Source organism: Macrotis lagotis, chromosome X (assembly GCF_037893015.1).
Source record: "Macrotis lagotis isolate mMagLag1 chromosome X, bilby.v1.9.chrom.fasta, whole genome shotgun sequence".
Taxonomy (NCBI): Eukaryota; Metazoa; Chordata; class Mammalia; order Peramelemorphia; family Peramelidae; genus Macrotis; species Macrotis lagotis.
The window spans coordinates 644021354-644040745 of record NC_133666.1 but is presented as its reverse complement, the minus strand read 5'-3'; the positions used below and the strand labels follow the sequence as shown (position 1 = coordinate 644040745).

The following is a 19392-nucleotide window of genomic DNA, read 5'->3' as shown; positions in this document are numbered from 1 at the left end:
GGCACTGAATAATTTAATTTAGGCAGAATTATCATTTTTCATTAGCTCAACCTATTCTTGAGCAACTGACATTTTTCCATTCATGTGAAAAGTATTTCATAATTGTGTTCATACAGTTTCTTAAGTTTGTCTTGACAGGTAGACTCCCAAGCATTTTAGAGTTGCCTACATTTAGATTTCTCTATTTCTTGCTGCTAGGCTTTATTGGTAAAATGGAGAAATACTGATGATTCATGAAGGTTTATTTTATATTACGGAGTCATACCTAGTTGCACATGACTGAACACCTAAAGGATTGGAGCCAAGCAAATATGGTCCCAATTTTTAAAAAGGTAGGGTAGAGAATAGTTTGAAAACTATGGGCCAGTGAGTTTGACTTAATTTCTTGGTAAAAATCTTAAGTGAAATAGTAAAGGGGGAGAAATCTAGGGAAAATAAAATGATTAGAATGATTATGTCAAATAGATCATGCCAGGCAAACCTTATTTCCTTTTCTGGAGAGGGTTCCTAGGCAAACATCAGGGGAGTGCAGAAATAGACAATAGATTAGTAGATTTTAGCTGTGTACTTGATGAAATCTCCCATGTATTTGTGGAGGAAAAGATGTGGAGGTTCAAGTTAGTTGGATTTAGAATTTAGTCATTTAACGACTTAAGTTCAATGTTAAAGGGCTCTAAGTAGTGTCCCAAGAATCTATGCTGTTTAACATTTTCATCAGGGTTTTGAGGAGAGGCCTAGAAGGCATGCACGCCCAATTTGTAGATGACAAAAGCCGAGAGGGATAACTGACATTCAGGATTCATTAAAATCTTGACAGACTGGGTTGATAATTACACTATATATGAAATTTAATAGGGTGCTTGGTTCAAAAATTCCCCTTCACAAGAGTCAGAGTGGCATGAGCAGACAGCTGCTCATATGAAAAATCTGAGGTTTTTCATGGACTATGAGTCAGTGTGAGACGGCAGCTAAAAAGCTAATGTGACCTTGGACTACATTGAAGACTAGAGAGCACTAACTGGGACACAGTGATCAGAGCTTTGTCTCAGGGAGCAAAAACATGCCCCAGGTGAGGAGGGTTATTGATTACAGTAAAAGGCTACCAAGACAGTGAAGGGCCTGAAGTTCAAACATGGGAAAGAACTGAGAATCCTATTTAGGTGGGACAAGACCCAAGGGGAACATGATAGCACTCAAGTATTTTAAAGGTTATCAAGTAGAGAGGCATTAAAATGTGTTCTGCTGTAACAGAAACAAATTTAAGCTTGATAAAAGGAATTAACTACCTAACAGTCAGAAATGACTCAGGAAGATTTGGGTCTTTCTTATTGGATGCTTCCAAGCAAAGGCAGGATTCCTGCTTGTAGAGGGTTCTCATTCAATTACAGGCTGGCTGATGTGAACTGAGATCCTGTGGGACCTAAGGTCAAGCCTCTTGTCTTGGGCCTCATTTCTCTGTGAAATCAGTAAGCTTAACAAGCATGGGTGGTCAAGTCTATTTGATCTCCTGCTCCCAAGGACCCTAGTCAAGCAGATCCTTCACCCACTACTTGTGTCCATGTTGACAAAGGTCATTATCTAGGGACGATGCTCTACACAGCCCACATCACCTTTTAGGAGGGACCAGCTGGAACCCATCCAGAAAAGCATAATCAGGATGAGAATAGGACCTGAAATCATGTCACTGGAAGTTTGGGCATGTATGGTTGATGAAGAGATCTGTTCTAACACATATTTACAAGGAAGAATTTACTTGTTTGATGAACCAGGCTTTGTAAATATTGTCATTTGATCATGCAGTATAGAATTGGAAGAAACCTCACAGGCCATCTGGTCTAGACCCCTTATTTTACCTAGAAGGAAACCAAGTCTTAGGAAGATTAAATGATTTGCCCAAGTTCAGAGATCCTAAATTCAGAGGTGGAATTTTAATCCACTCAGACCCTTGACTCCAGAGCCAATGCTCTTTCCATTTTATATTAGGTGTGCAATGGACAAAGTTAGACTAGAAGTCAGGAAGGTCTGAATTCAAATCCTGTCTTAGGGGCAAGTCAGTTATCCCCTGCCTCAGTTTTCTCAACTCCAAAATAGGGATAATAGCAACCTACCTCACAGGATTTTTGAGATCAAATAAGATAGCACCTTTAGAACTATGAAAACCATTAAAGGTGGGCAGTTAGGTGGCACACTGGATAGACTGCTGGGCTTGGAGTCAAGAAAACCCAAGTTCAAATCTGACCTCATACATTTAGTAGCTGTATGATCCTGGACAAATCACTTGACCATTTGTCTCAATTTCCTCATCTGCAGAATAAAGTGAAGAAAACGGCAAATCCCAGCCTTTGCCAAGAAAACCCTAATTACAGAGTACATGAAGAGTTGGATACAACTGAAAATGAAACAGTAACAAACCTTAAAAGTATTACAGGAAATGTCAGTGATAACTAAACACTTATTTGAAAGGATATTCCTGAGATTTCCAGGCCTCAGAAGAAGGCTCTCTGCAAGTTGCTGTGGTTAAAAAAAAAATTCAAACCTCCAAACCGCAACACTTCATGAAGCCATTCCTTCATTTATCATTCTGGTGATGGCCAAGGTCTGTCTGGCTGATGGATGGGGCACACATACCAGAGACCAACATCTCCTAGAAATAATCCTATAATCTTCCAGTAACAAGGGATCTCGGCAGTCCTCACCTGTACATACACCTCCTCTACGACATTGGATAAATGGCCATCCAGCCCATTCAGTGCCAGCATAGGAGACGTCACAGCCTCTTGGGCCAGTCCACTGTCCCTTCCAATTTTCCCCAGGGTCGCCAGAACTTCCACACTTTCCTCCTAGTTCTGCCCACCGAGGCAGGAGACAGCTCTGAAAAGACTGCTATCCTACTCTCCCCAAGACTTCTTTTCCTGTAAACTTTAGGCATGTATGATGTGGTCTCAAGTGCTCTCCAGCTCCTGGCCTGGAGGCATTCCAGCTTGTTTGTCCTCAGGGGGTATGTCCCCAAACCATTCCTGAGGGCTGACTGGGGAATCACTTGGCAAAGAATGAGTGGCAGCTTGTTTAACCAGCTCTTCACATAGATGTTATCAAGTTGATACGTTTGATCTGACTTGGCCAACCAAAATCCTAGTGTCCTCTTTGCCTTAGTGCAACCCTCTAAGCTGTGAAGCCTCTGGAAATGATTGTGAATGCTTGACCCTCTGCAACTCTGGCAGAGCAATGCTCTGTAGTGAGCTGGAGCCAGGAGGAAAAAGCCAGAGGGGATGCATGACGGTAAAGCGGGAGGAAAAGGAGGAATTAGCAGGTTCTTAAGTTCACAGGTTTTTTAAAAAGTTTGTCAAGGATTACCATCGGTGTACAAATGAAAGGTCTGGAAACTGCATTAGGTAATAGGATGGGTGGGTGGGTGGAAAGCAGCTTAAGAATGAAAGGGTAATGGGCTGAGGCCAATTGTGAAGATTTCAGAAATAGATGGAATGGAAGGAGGGCCCACATAGCAAGGGCAATAAGAAAAAATACTCACACAGGTTTTTGACCTTTTTTTGTCTTAAAAATCAATAACAATAAAAAAATCCCAACTATATATATGTATATGTATATGTATACGTATATGTATATATATATATATTATATATATATATATATATATACACACACACATACATATATATAGAAAGAGAGAGAGAGAGAGAGAGCGAGCTGTTTCCTGAGACGAAGAATGCCAAGTCTCCAGGGTAAAACAAAAAGAAAACAAACCAGGTCTGGTAGAGAGCAATAAAAACAACATCAATATCTACCAGGGCCTCCAGAGGTCCACTCTGCAAAACCTCTGACTTGGTCACGTGTTGAGGATGAGGATGTTGGTGCCAACTCAGGGAGTTTGGAGCCTCCAAGCTTGTCTACAGTCTATTGCTTTGACCCATTATTTTAAAAGGGGGAGGAGAATGTGAGAACAAATGGGGGCTGGAAGAGGCTGATAGTTATTTTCTAGGGGAGGCTCAGGCTTCGGGATCAGGGTAACAAGTATACTGACTGGGGTTAGTGAAGGGAGCCAGGGCCTTCACCTGAGAAGAGAGAATTTGAAGGCAAAAAAAAAAAACCCCTTTTATCAAAACCCAAGATTTCATGGACTAAAGAACCCGTAAATTGCCCCTTGGTGGATTGCTGTGCTATCTGTGGCCCCAGGAGACCTTGCAGAGAGATAGGGTCTCCCCTCCCTCCTTTATGGGCTGGGCCCCCAGGCAGTTCTGAAGAGTCAGTTGTCTGAGCCAAGTCTGTGTCTCAGCTCTCACAAGTGCAGAGTCAGTGGCCACTGGCCACTTTGCGCCCACCTGCCCCACTGCCCAGGCTCTCACGTGAAGGTCATGCATTCAGATCCCAAGAAGGGGGAGTGGTCCTGGGTGTGTGTGTGTGTGTGTGTGTGTGTGTGTGTGTGAGAGAGAGAGACAAGGAAATGTCCAGCCCCCAGAACTCATGGCTGTCAAAAGGCCTGCAAACTTTGGGGACCAGCTCTAGGCAGGTCTGGGGACCACGTGGCTGCCAGCGTCTCCTGAGTAGCAGGCCGGCCAGGTAGAAGTGGAAGTCATTTGGGTGGCTTGGTGATGATGTGGCTGGAGAAGTCAAACAGGTCCTTGTTGATTTTCCGCAAGGTATTCACCTCTTCCTCCAGTTCAGTCACACGAATTTTCAGCTGCTCCTGGTCACCTAGGGAGTTCTGGGGGGCGGGAGAAAAGACAAAGGGTGGGAAAAGGCAGGTTCTGGGCTGTCTTGCTTGGGAAAGTTCAGTCTCTAAGACTAAAGTGTCCTGAGTCAGATCAGAGGGAGCCCTGGGTTCTTGAGGGGAAAGGGTCATAGAACCTGAGTTTGAGGGAGGGACTTTGAGAGGCCAGGACAGTGGAGCATTTTCCTAGAGGCACTTCTAAGTTGGGAAGACCCTAAGGGGTTTCCAGACAACTCTTGGCCTGCTGTCTGAGGACTCAGCAGCTAAGCAAGCAGACCCACCTCCAGTCTGACTCCAGTCTAACTGGATGTTGTGGATAGAAAATACTCATGAGAAGCAGCTGCTGAGGTCTTCAACACTCCCACCCTGACCCTCAGACCAGAGATGCTGCCATCTAACCTTGGAAGACACAAGCAGTTAGCTGATTTCCTCACCATATAGATCTGGTATCATTCACAAAGGGTACAGATCATTGGGCAAAAGTTCCAGGGGTCAATTTTGAGAGGACACAAGGAAAAACTTGAGTTGTTCAACAGCAAGCTAATAGGTAGGTGATGAGTTCACCCTCACCAGATCCAAGCAGAGGGAGAAGGCAGAGGGGTTTCCTTCTTTGGGGCCCCCCAGCAACAAGTCTAGGACACTAGCTCACTCTGGATTTCACAGTGGTTGGCACAGCCTGTCTCTGTCTAGCCTTCCCTGGGAGCCTCCTGACTGTCCCCGAGAGGGTTAGCTATGTCAGCTCCCAGGGAGCAATCTCTGCCAATTCAAGCACAATCAGGCAGAAGGTTGGGGAGCCAGCCTGGCACCCCAGACACTCACCTTATCCAATGTAGTGCACATCACAGAATGCAGCTTCTCTGCTCTCTCCAAATAGCTCTTCTCAGATCCCTATAAGAGGTAGAAAGTTGGGATTTTCTCTCCAATTAATTACACCCTTAATTATTGGCACTTCAATACAACCAGGGTGAACATTAACCCTGTATCACACACCAATCAGGAACTGATGTTTTCACTGAAAAAAAGTTTCCAAACCATTTAACCTCAGTTTTTCCTCTTCTCAGAGGTTATGCTAGGAACCAGGCCTCCTGGGGTCTGTGCCTACCCCTCACTGGAGGCCTAGAAGATTCTTGTCTTATATTCTTTATTCTTTTGGGGCTTTTTTTTTGGCAAGGCAATGAGGTTAAGTGACTTGCCCAAGGTCACACAGCAAAGAAATTATTAAGGATGTGAGGCTGGATTTGAACTCAGGTCCTCCTGAATCCAGGGCTGGTGCTGTAACCACTGTGCCACCTAGCTGCCCCCTTATAGTCTTTTGATTCTTGTGACTTAGATCCTGTGTCCTTGTTTATTAACTTGACCTACACAGGACTAAGCCAAGACCTGGGGTTGTGACCTCTGGAATTGGACTAGATCCCTTCCAACTCAAACAGCCTCCCAGTTTTGAAAGTCTGTAATTCCATGAAAGAGAAGGGACTGGAGGAGAGCAGGACAATGGCTTTGATTTCAGATTCTGAACACTGCACAATTCCAGGCAAGAAGTGAAGGTGATCCCTGGGGGAGCAGAAGGGAGCATGCTGTGTGGAGGTGAATCCCTTTGGGGAAGGGCTCTCCCCCTCTGAGGCCTGCCATCCTAGACAGGAGGTAATCCCAGGAAAAGATGGATGGGCCTGCTCTTTGATGCCTGCAGAAAGAGATTTGTTTCTCGGCTCAGGCTGTCTGAGAGTTCTGCCTTTCATTAAGCTTGGGAAGGCCACTCTCTGCAGAGGCGTCCTCTGGGCAGAGTTAATCTATCAGCCTTGACAGCCCTGACTGCTCTCTAGAAAACATCTGACAAGAATGGCAATTGGAGCAGACCTGACAAGTCATGTGCTGGCAGAGAGAGCCCCCAACCCCTTGTCTGAGAGAGAGGAGCACTGAAGCACAGGGAGAGGGACCTGTGTGAGGTAGTGATGGATCCATCTACTCCTCACTCCTGCAGACTGAATGATAGAAGGGGCCTAGGGCTTCCTTCCCCTCCCTATGAGGCTTCAGCCTCTGAACAATGCCAAGTCTGTTGGTCAGACAGGGCATTTCATCATTGCTCACCTGGGCCAAATGCCTCAAGGAGCTCACAATGTTATATAGCTGTGTGTTATATAGCTCTGAGATGCATCCTGGGCAGAAGGGCAGTCTCAGGAGAGCGGCACCAGCACACTGTAGGGTGTTAGCTGGGATCTGCCATGAGACAGAGGGGAGGGGGCAGGGAGAGACCATCCAAGGCACAGGAGTGGGCCCCAGAAGGAGTCTGAGCAGAGCCGTCACCAGCCCATGAAGGCAAGAAGAGCCAACCGATGACAGGAGCCCAAAGGCTAAAACAGGCCCCCTATTCCATTACTGGGTAGGCCAGTGCCCAGGGCCTCGTCTCCATGGCCAAGATACACAGGGCTTGGGCTAGCTCTCCTCCACAACCAGAATACCCCATTTCCATGTAAAATTCATCCACTTTAGAAACAATCAATTTAAAACCTTTTTTCCTTAAAATTCTATGAAAAAGTTTTAAGTAATCCTAGGTGGATAGGAGAGAGCATGCACAAAATGAAGTGATTTTTGCTGAAAGCCAGCTCCACAGAGCTACATCAGACGAGAGGGGCTGCTCTGCTTGGTGGGCAGGGGGCTCAGAGCAGTTGAGACTAGTTTTCTAACACCAATTCCCTCAGAAATCTATGGGACATGAAAGCTGAAGTCCTAGTCCTGGTCAGGCCACTGGTTGGCTATTTGACTTGAGGTTTCGATCTGCTCATCTGTAAAATGGGGACAACATCATCTGCCCCAGGATCTTGGTATGGGCCTTCAGGTGCTAAAACCTAAGTCTTCCCTAGGATTAAGGGAGAATGGGGTTAAGTCACTGAGACCCAGGTAAACACCCAATTACACTGGTCTTGGCTTTATCTGCAAACAAGTCATTTTTTCCCTAGAAAGGAACCTTTTCCCCTCAGAACAGACAATGGCTACTACCTGGGAAAGACTCCAGGAAGAAGTGGTCTGTACTACTGATCCACATGTAGTTGCTACCACATACTCTCTACCAACCTCTTCCTCTAGAAGTCCTGGGTTCTCCAGGCCAATGCCAGTAAAGCCTAAGTGTGGGTAGCCTCTACCCACCTGGAAAGGCTCTGAGCATGGGCCAGGCAGCATGTCTATGGGCCTGTCCAACAGAGAGGAAGGGAGGGTTTCTTTCCCCAGTCAGCCAGCAATACACAAAACCAATCTGATCTTAAAAGGGGGTTGCCCTCTTCAAATGGAAGTGGGAGGGGAGGGAGAAGAGGTTGGCATCAGAGTGCGTCTTGGTTCTAATGGGACCCCCATGTGACCGTGGGCAACCACTTCCCTTTCTGGGCCCAGGGACCAGACAGCCTCTGGGGCCCCCCACTTCTGAATCTGTGATCCTAGATCCATATTGGAGGTGTAAGCAGCTTAAAGGAAACATGAGATGTTTAAGTTTAGTGTACCCACCCCAGGTGTTCATATGGACTATTTGTGCCCAACCTATGGTAGAGCATTCCAGGCTCCTATTGGTCTGACCAGTCACAGTTAAGACACATTGTGACTTGTCTATAACATGTGATGTTTTGATCTTTGATAATGAAGAACAAGAACCAACCAACCAGCACAATCAGATCACAGATCTTTAAGGTCCTGAGTCATGGGTCACCGAGACCACCTACCCAAAGAAAGGGCTGGATGAGGTGTGCTAGCTAAGGTCCCGGGTAAATCCAGAGGGAGCTCCCAGGTGGCTTATGGGTCATGTCTGAAGCAAGACTCAAACTTGGCCTTCCTGATTCCTAGTCACCACGGCAGAGGAGCCTCCACTGAACACGACCCTGGCACAGGGCATTAGCCATGACCACACCAGAGGTGACAAGGAGGCGGGCCTAAGAAACAGGCTGGGCTAAACAGGAAATGTTCATGAAACCCAGCTGGTGCCGGACTGGCCCAGCTCTGTAAACAGACATGGGCCAAAACAAACGAACAAAGAAAATGGGAGTCACAATGAGGCAGGGAGAAGATAGGAGGGAAACATTTTTCTGGGACAGTTTAGTAGCTGGCCCCAAGATTATGGGAACAGTAGGGCTTAGCCCTGAAAGTAGGAGAGGAAGATCTAGGTGGATTCCCAAGGGACACACTCACAGCCCTATGTTGAGTCATTTTTGGTAATGACTTGGATAGATGACAAACTTAACAAATTCAGAAATGTCACAAATTTGGTGACTTAGCTAACAGGGCCAGGATCTAAAAAGACCTAGAGTGATGGGCTGAATCTCAAAGATGAAACTTAGCAGGGATGAATGTAAAGTCCTATTCCTGGATTGAATGAAGCAACAACTCTAGTATTAAATGGCAAAGATGAGGTCAGATAATAGCTCCTAAGAAAAAGATCCAGGAGTTTTAGTGGACTGCAAGCTCAAAAAGTCAATGTGACAAGGGTGATCAAAAAAAAAAAAAAAGCCAAACACTATCTTAGGTACAATTAGATATAATTAAGATCTCACTTGGAGTAATGTACTCTGGATACCCCATTTTAGGAAGGTTAATGACAATCTAGAATTCCTCCAGATAAAGGAGACCAGGACAGTAAGAGGATCATACCACACATAAAGTATTTGAAAGAAGGGAGGATGTTTATCCTTCTAAATAAAGACACTGGAGGAAAGACATTAGAAGGAGGACATTTCAGTATATAACGACCCATCAAATGGAAGAGAGATTAGGTCTAGGGAGTGGGGGACATCACAGGACAGCCAAGAGCCTCAGGTGGAAGGTAAAGGAAGGCAGATTGTTGCTGTTGCTCAACTTAGAAGCTGTGTGATCACTTGCTGGGGAGCAATCACTCAATCATCAAACATTACCAGGGATATGGGGGAGAGGGCTCCTGTTCTGGCAGGGATTGGACCAGTTGCTTTGAATTCTTTAGGCTGGCTCAACCACAGAGGCCAGAAGAATAAAATCTTAGAAGATTTCTGACCTGTTCCTAGACAGTTGTGGCCTCTGCAAGAGGCCTCCTCCTGCCCTACATTCCTTTATCTGCTGGTAAAAAAACCTACTTACCATCTCCATTTTTGTCTCTGAGGCACTAAGAACAAAGACAAGGTGGGTGCTCTCAGGTCAGTGCTGCGGGAAGCACCCAAGGGTGGCCACATCCTGGAAGGCCCAGGCTGCTGGCTAATAGATGAGGATGACTCTCTTTCATGTTCCCCTTTGAAGCCCAGGTGCTTTTCTTACCACCAGCCCAGGTAGTGGCAGGCGAGCTTCCCTCCCTGGGCCCCTGCTGTGCCAGTCCCCCTTACCTGGTGGTGCATACCAAGACGGAGCATCACTGCCTCATTCCCAGAGCCTTCACTGCTCTCAGTTCCCAGAAGGTTCTTGCTGAACTTGGGCAGGGGCAGGGTGGGCTTGCAGTCTGGGTTGAACATGCTGGCTGGGGCCAGCACGATGAAGGCATTAGTGACAGGACCTATCCAAGGGAAAAATGACACACCCTCAGACAAGGACTCAGTGACTAAAGCAGGAAATTCCCGCTGTCTTAGCACAGCTGGGCTGGGGGTGAAGTGTGGATTCATTTCTTAATTTCACTTGCTGAAACCCCTGCCATGATCTAGAGGCCCACCCTCTGGGCACTGGCCCCTCTAGCACTTTCCTTTTTGGATCTCCCTCTCTTGCCCAGGCTGGAAGTGCAGAGGTCACTCATGGGCCTGGCCCATAAGACTGAAGCTTTGACCTTTTCTGTCTTCCCATCCTGGTTCACCTCATCACCACTGCTGGCTGCCAACCTTGGAATCTCAAGAGCAGCCACAGAATTGGAAGATGTCAGCACTCAGAGATCACCCAGTTTGGCCTCCTCATTTAAAGATGTGGACACTTAAGTTCCATAGACTACCCACAGACATACAATGAATTAGATGGCAGATTCAGAGGAAATTTTGCTGTGAAAAGCAAAGGAAAAAGCCCAGCAGGAAGAGAGGAAGCCAAAGGGAGAAAACAGGCTGTGTGGGTCTCCAACTGCAGAATAGCAGTTGAAGCTGGGCAGCAACCCCAACCTTAGGGCAGGGCTTCTTCACCTATTCAAGGTCCTGGTCCCCCTGACAAGTCAAAGGAGTCATCTGGAGTCATCACTCCCAAGCACCTGAGCCCCTCCTCCCACTGGAAGGCAGCAACCATGGGCCTTGGTGTTGGGGTTCCGTGCCCGAGGACTACCAGCTGCATGCTGAATGGGCTGCTCAGGGACACAGGAGGATAGGCTACTGGCTAAGGGGAGACCTGGATGTGTCTCAAGTTCTGTACCTCCTGGCTGGAGGGGGCTATAATTGGAAGCTGCAGCACCTCTTTAAGCCTATTATTAATCTCAACACCAGGGAATCCTAACCTGGACTTTGCAAACTTCTTTTTAAAAAACATATTTTGACTTCATTTCAATAGAAAAGGTTTCTTTTGAAATCTTCTGCATTTACAAATGTAACTCCTCACCAGGCCACTGGCCACAGGAGCCCAGGACACAAACAAGAGGGAGAAACCCCACAGTGGTGGGAATCTACACGCTAACAAAAGTACGGGTCTTTGAGGCTGTGGAAGAAAATGAGTTTTAACAGCTTCTGGACACCTGTAGATGAGGGCTTCAGGTCCTCTTGTGTGCTGGGTGGCCACCCCAGAGGCATATTGCTTAGCTCCCCATTGGCAGGGGACCCAAGCTTCTTTCTGGCCCTAAAACTTGATGACACAGGCCAATACCTCCTCAGTGCAAAGTTTCTGGCCTCTGGGAGAGCAGCCAAGGAAGGCAGGGCTGAGGGGCATCCACAAAGGGTCCTGATGTCCCCCTCATGAACGATCTCCTTGAAAGACACAGAAGGATGCTGCATATTCTGGTTCCCATCTTTTTCTCTTTATGTCCCAGAATTGAGGATTTATGATTACCAGCCCTGTTCATCCTCCTATTTGGAGTTCACTCACAGGTCAGGCATCATTACAAAAAGGCAATTAGTAAAGAGCTCTTCGGGGTCTGAGGAGAGGAAATGAGCACAATAAATCCCATAAATAAATGACTGCTGAAGGTCAGGTGGCTGGAGGGCAATTACTCAGTGACTGGAAGTCTTCGATTCCCTGGGGTGGCCAGATGCTGTGCTAGGGAACCAGGAGGCTGGGTGATATAAACCTGGGCTCAGGCCCGGGGGTCTCTGAACCCCTTCCAACTCTAAATCCCAACATTAAGGCTACTCCAGTTAATCGACATATCTTCACTCTGTGCCTCCTGTGAACCAGGAAGCTACTGACTTAAGGGAGGAGGGCGAATCACAGCTCCATTCCTGAACCCCAGGTCTGCTCAAAGTCATGTAGGTGGGGGTCGGCAATCTCTCCTGGTGTCCCGTAGGTCACCCACAGTCTGGATGACTCTGTCTTGCCTCTAAGGCCCAAAGTTCCATTTCCTCTCCTGTCTTAGATGAATTGTCTGACATCCTGCTCCAGCTTAATGTCTGCTGAGTTCTTCAAGGTGGTCTAGGTGGTCTAGTTGGCAGGGAGTATAAGTGAGATGCCAAGCCCTTAATCCTCTCCCCGAGCAGGGCAGCCTGTCCTTCCAACCATTCCTCTGGATCTCTGAGCTCTCTGTGGCTGGTCCCTACAAGCAGGCTAACATTTTTCAAATGGACCCATGTATGATCCTTTACCCAGAAAGGGGCAGCAGGAAAGAGCTAAACAAGAGGGTCAGGATTTCTCTGCCAGTTGGCACTGATGGCCGCCTCTCACTTTGACTCCTATACCAGGAAGATGCTCCACGGGGAGATGAGGGCTCAGACAGAACTCCCAATAGGGCAGCCCCTGGAGCAGAGGCAGCTGACCAGGGCAAACGCGAAGGGTAGAGACTGTCCAGTCCCCAAAGAGAATCACCGCCTGTCAGCCACAGGAATCCAGGGGACCCGGCAGAAGCAGCAGGAAGGCTCCATTTGCTGGTGGTGTGGCAGCTGCATCAAACCCAGGGGAAACAAACAAGGGAATCTAAAGACGTGTCCAGTGGAGTAAGGAAAGGGAGCTGCGGGCTGTGCTCGGGGAGAAGGAGGGACGGTCCACACTTCAGGGTAGACAGACCCAAAGCAGTCCCAGAGCTAGACTGTCCAAGTCTGGTTTTCGAGGGTCTTCGAGTGCCCGATTCTTTCTTTAAAACAAACAAACAATTATCTTGTGCTGACATCCTAGGCTTTCACATCACCTTCCTTTCCAAAAATCCCTCTGTCCTCACCCAGCAAGCCCTCTCTTGTTAAAAAAAACAAAAACAAAAACCAACAAAACCAGTTTGGTGAAACTAATTAATGCTTCGACTTAAGTTGGAGAGAATAGAAAATGTTGTGCAGACTACTCCAGGGAAGGCAGGAAGGTGCATTATTTTCACTGGTTTTGGGGGGCTCAAAAGCCTAGTTATTTCAAGAAAATTCTAAAAGCAAAATATGATTAAATAAAAATTCCCGTGCAATTGGGGTTGGGTTTTTGTTTTTTGGAGGAAAGGTGTTGGGTGAAAAGATTCACTACACCCATGAAGTGTAAGGAATCACAAAATAGAAATAAATAACACCAAAATCTGCATTTTTTTTTTAAAGAAGTCTAGTCCTATGGCAGCAGTTAATGTTGAAGGGGTTGTGGAAGGATAGGTACATTGAAACATCATGATGGAGCTGTGAAGTGGTACATAAAGCAATGTGAAATTATGCAAACAAAGGAACCAAAACATCCCTAGGAAGCCATCAGTAAGAGTCACCACATACACAGCATACACAAAATTATTTATAGTAGCTAGCACTCTGTTGATAACAAAGGAGATGCCCATCAGTGGAGGAATGGCTAAATGGTACATGAATGTAAGGTTACTGAGCTCTAAGAAATGATGAATACAGAGAAGTATGGAAAGATCTATATGAACTGATGCAGAGTAAAGTCAGCAGAGCCAAGAAATGAAATAGTGCCCACAGCAATGGAAGTGAACAACATACAGAATCAAAACTGAATTAACAAAGTTATAAAAATGAAGTGGGATTTGAATGAAAACATAGAAGAGGATCTCTGCAAGCTGCCCCTCTGTGGAGGTGGGGGGGCACAGGGTGAGACATTTTCAGATTTTTTCATGTATTGATCACTTGTGCTGAGAGGATTTTTTCCTCTCTAAAAAGTACTTTTATTTATGTGGGAGATCTCTCTGGGAAGGAGGGGAGGGATACTGGGAATAACTAAGACGACAAATAGGAGACATCATTCAAACTTATCTGTTCCTTTCTATACCAGGAGCTCAAGACTCTATAGGTTGCATAAGCAGAGACAGAAACATTCATTTGAGCACACTGAGAAGCACAACTTCATGGCCTACAAAGAACCTGGCTCCCCATCCCAGTACCCCAGGGAAAGGTCCACTCCAAGCACCTTCTTCCTTTCCTGGCAGTATCCATGTCCCTAGGATACGGGTGATGCCCGGTGGTGCTGAAAGTCCTCTCTTGGACAAAGAAGGGAACTCTGGGGTTCCAGGATACATCCCTACCTTTGTGGTTCACGGTCCGAATGCACTGCTTACTCTGGATATCCCACAACCGCACTGTTTCATCATGGGAGCCTGACAGTAACAGGCTGCCATCTGCTGACACTGAGAGACATGTCACCTGGTTCCTAGGGACAGAAAAAAGTATCCGGGTTCTGAGGAAATAGAATGAATAAGACATAGGGAGTAGCAAAGGAGGAGAGCCCCACCCCCATCCCCTGCTCCACCCAGCCTACTGGACATGACTTTAACCTCGAGCACAGCAGAACCACCGCCCCACATCAGCCCAGTCCCCTCACCGGTGTCCTTTGAACAGCTTTCCATTCTCCTGTTCAGGACGGAAGGTCTTTTCTCTCTGCCCGGGCTACAGGGTCCAGCAAGAAGGAAAGGGAATAGTGTGAGGCAAAGGAGGGGCTGAATTCAGAGTAGACACACAGATAGCAGCCTTTACAGAGTTCCTAAGAGCTGGACAGTCCATCCAGGACAAGCCCACAGCAGCCTTAGGAGCAGGGGCTACAGTTCTGGTTCATTCCCAGTGAACAGATGAGCAAACCAAGGCAAGAGAAGTTCTTCCTGACTCAGCCTGGCAGGTTATTCGCACCAGGGAAGGTGCCCAGTGGCTGCTCCTTGGGCAGAACTGGTGAACAGCTGTGGGTCACTGAAAGAATTCATGTTCTTAACTTGGCTGTCTGCCAAGCAGGGGGAGATGTGAATGTAGTAAGAAAAAAATCCCTGCAGAAATCAGCTAAGAATCCTGAGGAGTCCATGGCTATGTAATTCTAGGAGGAAGAGAGGATGGAGGGGATGCTGCCTTCTTCCCTCACTCACCCAAGAGAAAAGGTCAACCTGGAATACAGAGCCATCGCTGCCGCCACAGAACAGATGGTACTCCGCCAAGTCCATCGTCACAGACAGGATGGCCATATCGAAGAGGACAGAGAGGAGCAGTTCACCAGAAGAGATCTCCCACAGCTGGGGGAAAGAGAAGAAGGACAACTCCATGGAGCAGAGCTGGAGGTTAAGAGCAGAAACTAAAGCATTTGCTGTCCTTAGACCTAAAACTGGAAGGAAACATGAATAATCTAATCCAACTCCCCTTATTTTTTAGGTGGGAAGGGGCTTGTCCAAGGTCATACAGGTACAAATCAGCAGAATGCTGATCCACACCCAGGTTCTGAATGGGAATGGCACAAAGGTGCCCACCATAGATTAAGAGCAAAGACAAGCCATCCATCAGCTTTAAGGTTTTCACTTCCCATTCATCGCTATGAGGGACAGGAGTCCCTTTCTATTGAAGCCAGGGTCCTTCCTGCCTGTGGAGCTCTTGGGAATGGGGCAGGGATGAAGGACTGCAATACCAACATCTCTGTGGTGCTATGGATTTTCATAGCCCAAGCAAAATTTCTTTCCTTACATAATCATTACTTGGATTGAGTGATCCTGGCTAAATTTCTGGGTCTCAGTTTCTTCATCTGTAAATTGGCAAAATGATACGAGTTGAACAAGAGAATTATTCAAGTGTCTCATTCAAAATCCCATTACACTAAGAACTTCCATTCTAACCAAAAAAACAAAACAAAACAAAAAAAACATCGCTGACAATGCAAGAGGTCTAGGTTGAGAGGGAAAGGGAAGATTAATAACAACCACTCAGGAAAAGGGGAGGGGGCAAGGGACCCAAGGAATCATGCCACCTTGCATCTGACCAAGCCCAGCCCGGGCTGAGTCACTCCAAACCCAGTCCTCTGAAAGACTTGGCTTGTCCCCCTCCTTTTAAGCCAACTTCTAAGTCTATCCCAGATGCCTAGCCTCTTACAGTGGATCCCATAGATAACTAAAGCCTCATTTCAGCCTATGAAAGCAAACACTTCACCTTAGTATCCCTCATCCTCCTTCCTATCATCTTGTGCAAACTGATACTGGGGATGTGCCCCTCAAATCTCTTGGAAGCTGTTCTGAATAAGGGGGTCAGATGCTCTCTGTGAGATGCAGAGGCTGCCAGATGAGTGGAAATGACCAAGAGGAGAAAGTTCAGATGTGTTAATCACACAACTTCCCTCTCAACAAGGAGAAGCTATAAACCTACAAGGGGATTATTAGAAACTATCTGAAGGCCTCACAGCTCTTAAGAGATGGGGGAAAAGCCTGATGGTATTGGCAAGACTTGGTCACTTCAAAACAAAAGCCCAATATGAACTGACTGCAGAAGACATATTTCCTGGGACTTTAACTCTTCAGAGAACTCAGTTTCCCAGGCCTGTGGTCAGTGATGGGTCAGGCAGGGCCATGGGAGAACAGGCATGGGCAGTGTACCTGCCAGGCCTTACCTTCACTGTCTGGTCCAAGGAGGCAGTGGCGGCACGGGCTAAAGGGCCCCCAAAACCACAGTGCAGGTCTGTGATAGGAAGTGTGTGCTGAGACCATACGTGGCGGGGATCGGGCATCTTAGATTGTTCCACCTGCAACACACTAGGGGAATGAAAAGAAACAGAAGATTGTCAACCCTGAGAAATAAACTGATTAAAATTGCAGACTGCCACCAGGCTCAGGCAGGCTTGCCCATGCCCAAGACCCAAGCAGGACCAGGGCTTCCCTTACCTGTGAAGGCTCCATACCAAGGCCAGGCAGTCTTTGCCACCTGAGAGGAAGTGACTGCTGTCATTAGTGAATGCCAGGCAGGAAAGGTCTTGGTAGTGTCGGTTCAGGATGGCCAGGAGGTTCCCTGTGGAAACCTGAGGAAAAGATGAAGCACAGAAATCAGATCCAGGACACAAGAGGTGAAGCTGAGGAGATGGATCCCCAGCCTGATCCTAAATCCTTGAGGTCTGTGGTTGGCCACCAGTCACTTTGCTTTCTCCTCCATAAGTGGTTGCACTTCCTATCTCCTGTGATTTTTGTAGAGGTCTACAGGTCCCTGGTAGAACAGAAGCTACCTGCTTTTTGCTTTTCTTGGTAACCCCAGTGGTGAGCCAGGTGTCTGGCTGATCACAGACAGGAAGTAGAATCTCAGGAGGGTCTCAGTGGCCGTGTGGGGAAGGGGAAGATGTCCAGCCTGGGAGGTGGAGGCCTCCCTTCCCAGCTCTGAGCTTCCTACATTTCAAAAGATAAGCTCCCTCTTTTAAAAAACACATGCCTTAAAGCTGCTACAGACATGAGAATTATCAGAGCAACCCAATCACACGTCCTGTCTGCTCTCCTCTCTGTACATCCAGTGCCCTTGAAATTGGCACCTCTTGGCAAGGACTCCCTGGGCTCCCCTCTTCACATTCACCAGCAAACTTCTGGAGAGTCCAGATGAGGTCTGGCGGCCTTCCTACACCCCCAGTGAGCCAAGGCTGATAATAAAATGGTGCAGGGGTTTTGACAGGGAAGGTTAAAATATCCTCTGAGAATGACAGAAGGGCCAGGTATTCTGAAGGACTTCTGGATGGGAAGATACCCCAGGGAAAGGTGAATTTAATCTTATTTTAAAAACAATCACCAACTGAGGAATAGCTGAACAAGTTGTGGTATATAATTGTACTCTAAGAAGTGTTGAATGGGCTCTGGAGTCAGAAGGACTTGAGTTCAAATCTGGTCTCAGATACTAGCTGTGTAACCCTGGGCAAGTCAAGTAACCCTGATCACCTCTCTCCCCAAAAATAAAAACAAAAGAAATGAGCAGAATACAGAAAAAACTGGGAAGTATATGAACTGATACAAAATGAAATGAGCAGAACCAGGAGAACAGTGTCCACAGTAACATTATAACAAAGATCAACTGTGGGAGACTAAATTACTCAGATCAAGACAATTCCAAAGGACACGTCACGAAAAACGCTAACCAACCATCTGCAGAGAGAGAACTGATGAACTCCCGAGTACAAATTGAAGTATAATTTCTCTCTCTCTTCAACATGGTCAATATGTAACATTTTACATGTATAACTGATACCAAGTTGCCTGCCTTCTCAATGGATGAGGAGAGAGAATTTGGAATTCAAAATTTTAAAAATAAGGTGAAAACTGAAACGACAAAAGAACTCCCTAATAACGAGGATCAGCCAAAGACCGTTGGACAGGCTGGGAAGGGTAGGGGGGACACCTGTTCAGGTGCCAGGGGGACTGGCTGTACCTACTGCAAGGGTGGCAATCTGATTGTCCCACATGCTCCTCACCTCCCTGGTGCTTACCCACCACGACTTTTGGGAATTGCCCTCTCATCAAATTGCTTCCTTCTTTAGCCAGAGGGGGGGAAGCAAGCAAGCAGACAAACAAAAGAGCAGAAACAAAGGTCAGTGCACACAAGCCCCAGGCAGGCTGACCTACTTCTGGTCCACTGGATAGGACGTTCCAAACTCGGACTTCCATACCTTTGCACAGACAGGTTCCCATGCCTGCACTGCTCTCTCCATCATCTCGGCATCCTAGCTCCCTTTAAGGCTCACCTCCGGGCTGGAGAAGGCCTGGTCTGACACTCCCCAACCCCCAATCATTTACTTTACCCATGACCATGCCTAGGATCTGTGTGCATGCTATTTCCCTTCCCATTTTAGGGGATGAGGAGTGCTGGAGAACAGGGGTGGATTCTCTCTTGGTCTGTGTGTCCCCAACATAGTGTCTAGCACATAGGAGACATTTAACTGGGGGTTAAAATGAAGTCCATCCTGGGTTGCCTTCTCCTGGCCCCTAGATTCCAGATTTCAAGGGCAGAGCCTGCCCTCTAGCGGCCACAGAAAACAGGAGCCAAGGTTGGCAGCAATCACAGTGTGGTTGGCTTCAAGTTGGAAGAGGCCTTAGAGACCCTCAGCCTAACTCTCTCCTACTAAAGGGGTGATGCTGAGAAAGGTGGAAATACCAGAGGAGGGACTGAACCTGATCTCAATTTTCAAGTTCAAGGCCCAGGTGGCTGCCCCGTAGCTCCCTTGAACTTGAACTTCAATTTAAAAACTCAATAGAGGGGCGGCTAGGTGGCATAGTGGATAAAGCACCGGCCTTGGAGTCAGGAGTACCTGGGTTCAAATCTGGTCTCAGACACTTAATAATTACCTAGCTGTGTGGCCTTGGGCAAGCCACTTAACTCCATTTGCCTTGTAAAAACCTAAAAAAACAAAAAACAAACAAACCCCAATAAAAACCAAAG

At 47.0% G+C, this 19392-nt stretch overlaps 1 protein-coding gene across 1 annotated transcript in view; it reads right to left on the bottom strand.

Moving 5' to 3' along the window:
* Positions 1–224: 224 nt before the first annotated feature.
* The window catches only part of WDR18 (WD repeat domain 18), a 29165-nt gene continuing 9997 nt past the window's right edge, over positions 225–19392 (bottom strand). The window contains exons 3-10 of the mRNA XM_074204487.1: positions 16869–17002; positions 16598–16739; positions 15099–15242; positions 14570–14634; positions 14274–14398; positions 10051–10217; positions 5546–5614; positions 225–4720 (exon numbers count right to left, since the gene is read on the bottom strand). Coding sequence (XP_074060588.1) covers positions 4589–4720; positions 5546–5614; positions 10051–10217; positions 14274–14398; positions 14570–14634; positions 15099–15242; positions 16598–16739; positions 16869–17002 — 978 coding nt within the window. The 3' untranslated portion in view covers positions 225–4588. The remainder of the gene's footprint in view (positions 4721–5545; positions 5615–10050; positions 10218–14273; positions 14399–14569; positions 14635–15098; positions 15243–16597; positions 16740–16868; positions 17003–19392) is intronic.